This window comes from Pavona decussata, unplaced genomic scaffold, assembly GCF_977016875.1.
Source record: "Pavona decussata unplaced genomic scaffold, jaPavDecu1.1 SCAFFOLD_254, whole genome shotgun sequence".
In the NCBI taxonomy this organism is placed as follows: domain Eukaryota; kingdom Metazoa; phylum Cnidaria; class Anthozoa; order Scleractinia; family Agariciidae; genus Pavona; species Pavona decussata.
In genome coordinates this window covers 6,620,393-6,632,500 of record NW_028145657.1, presented here as the reverse complement: position 1 = coordinate 6,632,500, position 12,108 = coordinate 6,620,393, and the positions used below count along the sequence as shown (strand labels likewise).

At 38.3% G+C, this 12,108-nt stretch overlaps 2 protein-coding genes across 2 annotated transcripts in view; one reads left to right on the top strand and one right to left on the bottom strand.

Moving 5' to 3' along the window:
- The window catches only part of LOC146456843 (neuronal pentraxin-2-like), an 8,001-nt gene extending 6,410 nt beyond the window's left edge, over positions 1 to 1,591 (top strand). The window contains exons 2-3 of the mRNA XM_085092906.1: positions 78 to 306; positions 1,207 to 1,591. Coding sequence (XP_084949032.1) covers positions 125 to 306; positions 1,207 to 1,591 — 567 coding nt within the window. The 5' untranslated portion in view covers positions 78 to 124. The remainder of the gene's footprint in view (positions 1 to 77; positions 307 to 1,206) is intronic.
- A 92-nt stretch (positions 1,592 to 1,683) lies between these two features.
- Positions 1,684 to 11,445, bottom strand: LOC146456842 (tachykinin-like peptides receptor 99D). The gene is made up of 2 exons (XM_085092894.1): positions 11,327 to 11,445; positions 1,684 to 5,543 (listed from the first exon to the last, which is right to left on the bottom strand). The coding sequence occupies exon 2, from the start codon at positions 5,533 to 5,535 to the stop codon at positions 4,522 to 4,524; it is 1,014 nt and encodes a 337-aa protein (XP_084949020.1). The 5' UTR covers positions 5,536 to 5,543; positions 11,327 to 11,445; the 3' UTR covers positions 1,684 to 4,521.
- Positions 11,446 to 12,108: the final 663 nt, after the last annotated feature.

Sequence of the window (12,108 nt, the reverse complement as noted above, 5' to 3'; positions counted from 1 at the left end):
ATCTCATTATAAAGAACTTTAATTCTTCTTTAGATCAAAGCAAACACTTGCATCTACTGTTTCCTTCCTAAATTTAGATTATGCCCTTGATTTCCCAAAACCTACGGATAACAGCACTACAGTTATGCTGAGAGGCAGGCCAAACCGTACACTTATGGCACTGACGATTTGTTTTTGGATGAAATTAAGAAGTTCACGACCAGTTACAGGGACTCTATTGAGTTACCGGACTGATAACGGTAACAGTGAAATTGAAATAATCAACCCGAAGAATTTTCGCATCAAGATTGGAGGTAAAGCAACTAGGTATGTAGTGATTCCTTTAAAATAAACAGTTGTAACGGCTTTGCTGTACCTATTTCTTAGGCTTCTGTCTGCCTTTCGGTTCAGTCAATCACTGCGAACGATTCCATTCACAGGCGGCTCAAGCTGAAGCTGTGAGCGATGATCATCTTGCGTAATAGCGGTCACGGCGCGAATATGAGAGTTCGTATGGGAATATTTACGATCGAGTTTAGACTGAAGGTACAAATACTGGAAAGTTCTTAATAAATATGACATACCTTGCTACTGAGGTGTATTACCTATTGTCTGTTTGCTATTTTGTGCTGATTTGAGGCCATTTTAGTGAGTTATCACTTCCTAGGTTAAATTTGGTGTTACGACCGCCCTTCAGGCCCAAAATGGTTAAAAACTGCCCTCAAGTAAATTTACTTTATTTAGAAAGTCTTTCCATAGTTAGTAGAGGGGACCGATTCCTTTTGTCCTTCTACAGCTCCCACAGTCAAACACAGCGCAGTTGTCGCCAGGCATTGTGATTAATAGACACTTTTGACGTAAACACTTGTCGAATCGAAGCAGTCGAAGCGCAAAATCTTCAAAATAAACTACAACTTCACTCTCAGTCACGATACTCCGGACGCCATCTTGGATTTTGTGTGCACGGTCAATATCACGTGACCACGCGAAAATTATAACAAAGAGATGGTCCTTTGAAGTTTGTCGGGTTTCATAACCAGTCCCCTCTACTAACTATGGTCTTTCGTCCATGCAAAAAACGTTTATGAAAACCCGATGAAACCAATACTCGCACTATGGCATTTTATCTGCCGCACAATGCGTATTTTGGCAGGGTTCGTTACGTGGGTCGTGGTTACTTAAAAAGCGTAAAGAAAATTCACCTTGATTGTTCTACACTTTACGCAGCCAAACAGGGATCTCCGCAGCCGACGGCAACTGGCATCACATTTGTGTTACGTGGGAAGCCGAAACTGGTTCCTGGAATTGTTACAAGGACGGAAGTTTGAAGTCCTTTGGTAAGCCCTTACGAAAAGGTCACGTGATCAAAGCTGGAGGCTGTTTCGTTTTGGGGCAGAACCAAGAAGAAGTATGTGGTGCATTCAAAAAAGGCTTTGTTGGCGGTGTTCTGACGAATCTCAACATTTGGGATTATCCTCTTTCACAGAAAAGTATTAGTGCGTTGTCTGAGTCTTGCTTCTTGGGAAATGGGAATGTAATCCAGTGGTTGGATTTCGAACAAGGTCTCAGAGGAAAAGTAAAAAAGGTCACGCCTTCAACTTGCCAGCCATAAAGCCAGTCAGAGTCGTAATTACGCTAGTGCTACATTGTATATTAATGTCCACAAATAATTGAAACGATCAAAGTGATTAAAAGAGACGAGACTGTTAGTTCATTAGTGTATTCGGATGCAAACTTTGCAAAATGCGAATAATCTGACTTTTTTTATATAATTGCTTGCTATGCATATTACTGTACTTTACTGCACTGTTTTGCACTGCACTGTACTGTACTGACTTATTATTCCACTATAATTGTCATTCCACCAAATAAGGTCAAGAGAACGCGCAAATACAAGACCGTAATTCACTATAGTGTACTGGTTTGACCAGTTTACAACAGAGCGAATACGGACAAAGATATTTCACTAGCTTTCTGTGTTGTTTACGTCATTCGTACACGCCGAAACTGATTGACAAAAACATAATGCTGGGTGTGTTTTCTAGAAAAGAAAAGCCAAAATAACAAAATCTTTTTTGTAGCGGAATAATAAATCTCTTATATTCGATTGTTCGTATTTTTCCTCGACCCGGGGCTCGGAAAAATACTACGCAACTCGCAAAATATCCACGTGTGCTTTATGTAAAACCATCGAATAAGATATATGTACTGCACTGCCTTGTACGAGGTGTGCTGTGCTGTGCTGTGCTGTGCTGTGCTGCCGTGTACTGCACCGGTACTGTACTACACTTTGCTGTGCTGTGCTTAACAGAAAAAAAGTGCATCTCATTCCTGCCTTATCAGCCTTATGAGCCACAGACGTAGGCTTTAATATTACTGCCGTATTAATACGTACTCAGTCCATTGCGTAGAATGCCACGACACATCCGGGGAACTTTCTTCGTATCCCGGCAGTGAATTTGAAAGCTCTCAAGAGAAAAGTGCGCGAAACAATAACTACCGTTTACAAAACTCCTACCTGTGCCTACATTTTGCTGTTTTACAGGCAAGATAATTGCCGGAGCTGATTTGTTAGCATATGGATTTTGTTGAAGAGGGATCACTAAACAACTTTATACCAATTTTGTTTTTATGATTTCTATATGTATTATCGCATTTGCCTTGAAAATTGGCTATTTCAGAAGCTCTTCAATATGCAGGATGCTATAGAACAGCTAGCCTTATATTTCATGATTGCTTATGTAAAGTTTCGTTGGTTTACAAAGCCTACAAGTATTATCAAAAGCTGAGCTTCTGAAACTTCTCAGAATCTCTCTGAGACTTACCACGAAGTTGTCCTTCTGAGGCGCTAGGAGAATTGGAGAATGGTGTGGAGTGCAAACACCAACGAATTTCTCTGTTAACAGGGATCTTTTCGATTTAACAACACGCACTTTGGAGCTAATAATTTTCCGGAATTTTCTTGTCCTTTACTTAATGTGATGCTTAATTAAAAATAGGCTCGATTTCAGCCGCGGTTCAGGAAACGAGCCCGCCACAAAGACGGACTCAAGAGAGCGGCGGAAATCGAGCCTAAATTAAAAATAGCCTTAGGATTATCTAGATTATTATCTTACAAACTACTAATTAAGCTATTATTGCCCGGAAAGAGCTGGACAGGAAAACGTATAGCCCGAAACACATCCAATGAACGGGAAGCAGGAGCGAGATCCATGTGGCTGAAAGCTGAATGTTTTCCTTACCTGCTCCGAATAGTAGGATTGAAACATGTAGCCGGCTTTATGCTTGGAATTTCGTACGGTATAAAATCGATCTTGGTGACTGAATAATCTAGTAATGTCAAATAGCACGGACGCATAAATGAACAGATACAGTATGCAGGGGGAGGGGGGGGGGGGGGGTAGCGTCTTTTTTTGGATACACTTAAGTGCAGCCATCCGGCCCTATGTATGTCAGCTCGCACATTTGCTTTCAATTTCTTTATAAAAGTACAACATCAGGACAAGCGGCTGTTTAATAATACAATGCTTTACAGAGAGCGCGGGGGTTATTTACTTAGAGTTAAGACTAAGAGTTAGTTCAAGATTTTGGAACGCCAAAATCCTGAATTATTCAGTTCTTTGGCCTTCAAAAATCTTGAATTGAAGATCCTGGCTTTACTCTAACTCCACGCCATAACTCTTAAATTCTCACCTTCGCCTGACATCGTGAAGAGAGAAACTGCTCGTATTTCCGATAACCTTCTTACGATAATTGTTTAAAGGGACAATGTCATTCATATTTTTAACTTTCTCGTCAAAGATCTTATAAATTTGCATTACGTCTTCAGTAGACCACCAACGGGGCTCGCTAACCGTTAATAAAGAATTAACAATGAAAGCCGAGATCACGTTATACCAGTTATATCAAAGGAACAACGGAAGAACTTTAAAGAGTCGCGCCCACTTTCCAAAGATTAAGGATTGGTTTGCATTTTAACCATCGTTAGCTAAAGATACTTGTTAATTAATTTCTGCTATATACAAAAAAAGGCATTAAAAAAAAAACTGGGGGACTGTGTTTGGGCCTCATTGATGTACAGGCAAATGTATTTACCAACAGTTTCAAAGTGAAAATCCAACTTGATGACATAGCAGTTTAACATGCACGGAAAAGGGATAGTTATGTATACTGAAGCATGACAGTAAATGCCTGTTTGAACGGCTTCAGCATTTAACCAACATTCGTTCAACACGAAAAGCCTTGGTTGAACGGGTGTTGGGCAAATGTTTGACAAATGTTGAACGGAGTGTTCAAACGGCTTCAACACCATCCAACATTTTCAAGAACAAAGGATGTATCGTGTGGACGTTAAATGAAAGTTTAAACCGATTTAAATTCAATTAAACGCGCTTTAAACAAGCTTTCAGCTTTTTTGGGCTTTCAACAAAGTTGTACGACCTGTTCAAACCCGCACCAAACATTTGGTTCAACAAAGTGTTGAACGCATGTTGAACCGAATGTTGAAACCGTTTAAACGGGCCTTAATTTGCTGATTAAAAGTTAACGGCCATTAAGTGTTGGACTAACAACAGGTGATGCCCACATACCATCATTGGAATTAAGCAATGTGTTATGATTCAGCCGAGTCACTGAGGTAGTGCTATCGCAAGTGAAATCTTGCAACAGCACATCGTTGCCTTCCGCGCGCGATGAGGGTCGACGAAATAGCTCCACGATAGCTTCTTTGAACTCCGGAATCCTGAACGAGTACACGGCTGTGTTCATAAAAGAGTTGCTGTAATGCAACGCCTTGATGAAGAAAACAGTATTGACGGAAAACGAGCACGTTTTACAGAAGTGCACTAAAATGAAGACGAGTTCAAATGGAAGCCACGAGAAAACGAAGATGGCGGTAATACAAAGCAGCGTTATGCTTAGTCGGCGTTCAACTTTCATGTCCTTGTTGCCTTTGGCGCTGTTATTTTTCTGATTTATTTTGAAAATGATGGATATGTAGGCGAAGCAGGCGACGACCAACGACAGTGACAGAGACAGGATCACCACCGTGTAGAAGGCTTCTTTTACAACTTGCAAGTAAAAGGCGATGCTTAGAGCAGCGATGCATGCGGCTAAGAGCCACGTGGCAGCAATGCAAGCGAAGTAGGCCTTCCTCGGGATCATTCTGAACTTGAAAGGAATTGATACAGCCACGAGTCTTTCCACAGACACGATTGCTAGAGTGAATACCGAGGCCAGTCCCGAAAGAATATCGACTGATGAATGAATCATCGGTAGCGCCAAGCTCTGACGCCATATCGTGGGGTCCACAAGGTATGAGACGAAGAGAGGGACTGAAATGGCGCCCACCATGAGATCAGCAATGGATAGATTTATGAGGAAGTAGTGCGTATGCTTCCGACGAGGCTTTGTTTTCATGAAGGCGGCGATGGACACGATGTTTGCTATCATTATAAGAATTGATATAACACCGTACAATGTCCCCCAAAGGGAAGCTTCGAGGCTGGAGAGCGAAGCTTGTGCTGGCCTTCTTTGGGAAACCGTAGAATTGTTCATCTTTCTTCCTGCGATGAAATAACAAACGTTCCAGGTATCAATGAGATCCTTAACGAAACTCAGTCACTATTAACGCCTCGACTCATAAGCGATCATAAGCTTGAGATAAGCATGTTTGTCAAATGCAAATGGCTTTAGGGATTAACGTTGTTGTATACACATTGTTAGCTTAATTTTTCCAAATTTTAATCAAAATTAGAACACGGGTGCTGCGATTAAGAAATTATGTGCGCTTTCTCTCTATCAGTATTGATATTACTTTGACAAATGAAGTTTTGTTTATTTGTGTCGTAAATCGGAACTGGAAAATACCGACAGCTCGCTGAAGCTAGTGACGGTAAAGCCCGCCGAATGTTAGATTTAAACTTCTTTACATATATTGTCGAGACAACAATGCCTTATTCAGCGAATTGTTGGCACATACGTCGGAGTCAATTACATAACACTTAAACGAATAAATTGTTTTTTAACTCACGAAACAATGCACCATTGTCAGAATGGACGGCGGCATTGTTGTCTTTAAGTTGGTGAGATTTTTTGTGTTTAAGTGTAATATCTTTTGATTTAATTTATTGACACGTTCGCATTGCCCTGTCTTTTGCTATTAAGCTCTATATCCTCCAAATCCGGGTGCCGTCTTTTAATTTTCCCGGCGGCCTTGCGATAACCAAGAACAAGTGGAGTAAATCTTATTTTCTAGCAAAACAATAGAAGATAACTACAGTGGTAATTTTTGGAAGCTACAGAATTCAGTTTAGAAACGAGCAGATAGGATATCAGTTTTCTGTTAACAGTCGGAAGTAATTTTGCGTTTTCTTCGGTCTACTACGATCGGTAATTTGTTGGCAAAACTCGCACCACTTTCTCAACCAATAAAAGGCAATCGTTTTCCCGGCGCGTTTGACCGCCGGTTACGGTGCGTATTTGTTTCGAATTCTGATTGGCTCATTGTGCAGTTTACGTCTGTTGTGAATGACCACAGTTAATTATTGCTACTTTCGTTTTGGTTTTACGACGACTCAGTTGAAATCCGCTCCACGATTCACACGGATAAGATTCGAATGTGTTATTTGTTCTAATTTATCATTTAAATCTCAAAGTGACGCGTGTAGCGAGCATAATATAGGTTTTAGTGGTGCCATTAACCACTTTTTCTAACTAGGACTTGCCGAAATTACATTTGTCACGGAATCATATATAGTGCGACTCTTATTGTGTCCTGATAAAAAAAAATCGGTAAATAGCAAATGCGAGAAAATCGAGCGAACAAGTGGTAAAGGAATGAACAGGAGATCTGATCCAAACTTAGTTTGCGAAGCATTGTGAGATATCTCATTTATTCGAACATAAACGATCTCCATTCCAGTAACCGCGAGAAACTGGCTCCCACCAGAAAAAGAAAAACCACGAGAATTCGATATTGGCGTTGATTATTTCAAAATGCAAAAAGGAACTTAAATAAGGTTAGTTGTGCAGAAGAAAAAGACACTTTTAGTCGCTGGTTCCGCAGGTTCCGCTGTTCCGCGATCTGCTGTTCTAGTTTTACAGCTAGTTACACTTGTTGTGTAACTCCTCTAGCTGAAATCCATAACGACGATAACAGACAGCTATCAATTGACAAGGCTCCCAGTTCTCTTCCCATTTCAAAAACGTGTTAGGGGCCACTGGCAGCAAGGAATAAAACGTTTTTTTTTTTTTTTAGAAAATGGGTGGTTTGCAAGAAGCTGTACCGTGTGCTGAGTGTATTAAGAGAGAACAGAAATACTGTAATTCCGGTACAAAAGTATGGTTCAATATCTTGATTATTATGATAATGAATGGCCCCCCACAACTTGCAAGGCACACATGAGAAACTGAGCGATATTGTTTGAAAACACGTCATTTTTCTTAGATATATTTGGTCATCGATAGCTACTGAATTAGTAAAGGTTTAACTTAAATCTTTTAAGATTATAAAAATTTTTGCGAAATTTAGCTGCCTGAAGGAAAAAAGTCGGTCATTTTTAGAAGGATCCCAGCTTGTCAATTTGGGGAATGCAAAAAAATTCTCCTTATTTAATTATCATCTTGTTAAGAATCTGATCTTGTAGATATTAAAACCTAGGTCACCTTATTCGTCCCTTTCAATAATCGCCAAACCATATGTGAAAACACCGCGATATGTTAGCACTACATTATTAATTTCCTTGTTCGGTGCCTCAAGTCCCGCAGATAAACGTAATGAAATCGAATTTGAGTAAAAAAGATTCATTGAGTGCTAAAAAATCCTAATGGAAGCAAACTATACGGTATACAGAAAGGAATATTTTACATCAAAGGGACACTGCAGGACGTGTTTTTCTCAAGGGGAAAATTGTTTGGCTTACTTTGGTGGCAATGGCACCCAGCTAACAAAAGCATTGACAAAGTCTCACTGACAAACACAAAGGAGTTTACGAAATTTTCCTAAAGAAAATTAATTAAGCCACATAAAGCAAAAAAGAATTAAACCCTGTTGTTGTCGAAACTAAACATCGTAAGCGTCAAACCGAGAAATGCGCCAACCATTAAGTCCGGAATGACAACACACAGCCGTTTTCTCATTTAGACCCGTCACCCACGCTTATTATCGCCTAAAATGTGAGACTAAAGCAAGTGAAAGCTTAGTAAATTGAGTTATTGTTACCAACCTGAGAGATCAGCTTGTGCATCAGAACAAAAAGCAGTGTCAAGTTTTATGTTTTGCGATCGCACTTTTATCACCAGAGCGCCAACGATGTTCATTACCATTACCCAACCAATCATTTATCAGTTTTTTTGTTTTTCAATACTTTGCTGTCAGTTTGTTATCACGGTAAACGATCGTTTCCTCCATTTTAAATAAACACACGAGAGAAAAACTCCTTAAGGGACAAGACTGGATTATCCTTTACAAAGGAGGAATCTCAACTGCTAATGATTCAAAATGTTCGCCTGATTCACTTGACTCTCAATGACCCGTTATATTCATCAAGGCCTCTGCTAATTGAGAAATAAATGTCATGCGTTGATAAAGGTTACATAGGAGAGATTTTCAAGAGCGTTTGAGTGCTTAAATTAGGCATTTTATTGATAAAATGAACGATTTGAGTCGTTAGTGTGATTTACGCGGACTTCCGATTACCGGCAATTCAATCAGCCAAGGATAGTTAATGTCATTTACAAAAAAGTTGTTCAAACATTGGTTCACCCGCTAAGCTTCGAATTAGAAAAAATTCCGGACAAATACCTCAATATTTTGATATCTAATATCTCGGATGACTCCGTAGGCTTACATCAATATGGTTTGAGATAAAACTTATCTTCCACCTGAATCAATCACCATGCGTTAAATCTTCCGTGCCTTCGACCGACAGGATAACATCTTTATAAATTGGTCGAAATCAGAATAATTTTGAAAATTGTTTTAGTTTTTCCGCCATATGATATAACTTCTATATCACAAAATTAGTAAATTGCCATATATCAACACAAAAATTTCACTTCTGACAAAATCTCCCAACTGCCAAGGCAATCGTCTTTTTATTCGACTAATTTATTCTTGTTTTTTTTTTTACGTTAATAGAGAGATTAAGAATCGCGTTTACGACGAACGGCAAGGTTCGCGTTTATGTTTTCTTGAAAAAAAAAATTAGTACACAGATGGTAATAGTGCAAAATAATTCTGTCCTTTGACACTAGCGCAAAAATACTCAATTTTACTGAGAAACTGAGAACAGCGAGCGGCAAATATAGAGTAAACATGGTCACGTGTTCATTTCTGCCGTTTGCCGTGAGCGTAAAACTCTCTAATAGCGTAGGTTCGCTGCTCGCTTAAAAAAAAACGCACACAACCCACAATTCCTTAATTCACTCTGACGAAGAGCTAACGCTCAAAACGTCAGCTCTCGGATCTCTCAGTTGACAAAACTAAGTACAAGTTTCCACTTCTCCGCCCACACAGTCCAAAGTTTCTTTAGAAAATTTAATCTCCCTTACACATCGGTTGCCCCAGGTACTCGGCTCCTTTTGATCTTGTTCATAAAATCAACTAGCTACGGGAGATGTTTTTTCTGGAGGCAAATTATAATAAAACTGTTTTAATAAAACTGTTTTTTCAAACCCTAGTACTGCATTACAATAGCAGAACCCGCGTAATAGACAATATCATACGTCGATATTAGTGGCTTTGAATACAATTCTCGAAAGCTCCACAAAACTGGCGATTCTCCCAATAGCTACAGAAACAAAAGGTAGAGTTGAATGGCTTCAAAGCCATTGAATATGAACGTAAATCTGATCCTTATCTGTGATTTGAGTTGCATAAGACGCAACGGAAATCCAAGAAATAAATTAGACCATAAAGAACAGTCAAATGTAACCTAAAATGAGAGAGTTTAGATCAGATGCTTCAACCGTATTATTATTTATATTGCTTTCATTGGTATGGAAAGCTCTACAGTTAAATTAACTGAATGAATTGAACTTACTGTTAAATGTTTGAACGCCGCCAAAGTGGAGTTCCCGAGGTACTTAACGCTTTCATTTTTAAATAGTTTTTCATTCAAATAGTTGTAGTAAATAAAATGAAGAACACCCAGAAGAGACGGTGTAAGCGAAATTCAAATGTAGTTGTCCGCGGCAAGTCTCAGTCAGGACATGATATATTGCATGACTACAAGGGTGACAATGAACAATAACCAACTACAAACGGCTATTAATGTAACAATACTTTAACATATTATTCAGCGAAGAAGGCAGACGTTTGGCTCCACAAAACACCGAATTTAACATCAAAAGAAATAAAAACGCGAAACGAATTGCAATTTGCATTTGCATATCTCGATAGTTTTCGATCTCGATAGCATCAGTGCCAACTTTAAAAACATTAGTGATAAATTTTCTAGCGTTAACAAGCCTAATTGGCCTACTCGAAGAAAATGTAGTACGTTATATCTTTAGAAGGTCGCTTGAGGAATTGTCAAAGTAATTGATTCTAAAATGAATAAATCTATTTTGTTTGATTTTGTATCTATTGTTTTGACTAGGTTATCATTTTGTTTGCTGTCATTTAAATACAGAAGAAAAGGGCGTAAATTTCTTAAACCATAAAACGTGTATAAATCGGCGAATTATCATACGCTGTAGACAAACATAGAGCCAATTTTCTGTGAAGTAAAATATATATATATATATATAGATACGTCAGAAAAATAATTTTAAAGACGAACCCGACACACTGGTTTAGGATCATTCTTGGTTTGGCGTTAAAACTAAAGTGTTAGAATAATGTAAATTTTAACACCTTAAAATGAAATGCGAAAATCGTGTTTGCTTTCATTTACGGCAAGTTATATATCAGCCACTGACGTTAGTAAACTCAGCTTGTGATTTCACCGCATAACACCTGTATTTCACCAAAACCGGCATTTTGTTTTGATCCAATTTTAGGGTTTTCCTCAATTATTCATTAGTTTTTTCACTCCAATGGCCGTTCGCATTTAAGACTTCGACACCCTTAGAGATCCTTGCTTTAAAGCTCGATTTGAATATTTTTTCTTCATTATTTCACAAGAAGATTAAAAAAAAAGTCACAAAAACTCTATCTTCTGATAATGCTGACTTTTTATTCACTGCCTTGTGGCAAACGTTTCAATGCCAACTAACACGGTTAATTTTATGCTAGAGTTGAAACAATAAAGCAAACAATATGCGTGTGAGAAGTACGTTTTCTAGAAAAACCGAATGTTTTTTTAGAATAAAACAACAAATCAAAATCGTCCTTCATACATACCTTGGTGGATTGTTTGTTTAAGATGAAAATGTTAGCTCTTATGTAATAGATATCGCTTCTGTGGCTGTAGCTGTCCCTCCTTTGCCAGACCTGACTTAGACTGAAATCAGGAGACGGTGCTCTCGGCTTTAACATACCAATGATAAATTAGCAGTATTAAATTGAGACCTGTATAAAATCTGGAACTAAAGAGATGGACTGGACTTCAGGACTATTGGATCACACAATGCGAATTTTCACTTTAATTCGCAATGTTTTAAACAAAAATTCCCTTAACCTCTCATGGAGTTTGTATGGTTTTTTCTTATATTTTTAGAGTAGTGCAACAGTACGGGATCATTGATAAAATGAAATAATTCCTGACACACTCAAACGATTTTCCTTTTACAGCACAAAAAAATATTCAGCGGAAATGTAGACCTAAATCATTACAGTTTAGGGTGAAAAAAAGTACGTGAAATTAAATTACTGATAATTCTTTAACCATTTTGGAACGAAAAATTACGAATTTTATTCATATTTATTTATATCAAACAGTGGGGAAATTAGCTACATCAGTTCTCCTCTCTCAGACTTCAGTCACCCCGTACTCCAATACAATATTTAACGAGTATATTAAAATTCATGAATTAAGGCATCGTCCAAATTAAAAGTGGCTATCTGGAGTGATTAATGATTACTTGGGTTATGGGAAAAGAAACGTTTATTGCTTTGTAAAGAAAAAATTTCAAGAATACAAACTCTTAAGATAAGCGATAGATCTTCCTTGACGAACAGACAAA

What these genes read in the sequence shown, in the direction of transcription:
- LOC146456842 (XM_085092894.1), bottom strand. Translation starts at nt 5,535, where the DNA reads ATGAACAATTCTACGGTTTCCCAAAGAAGGCCAGCACAAGCTTCGCTC.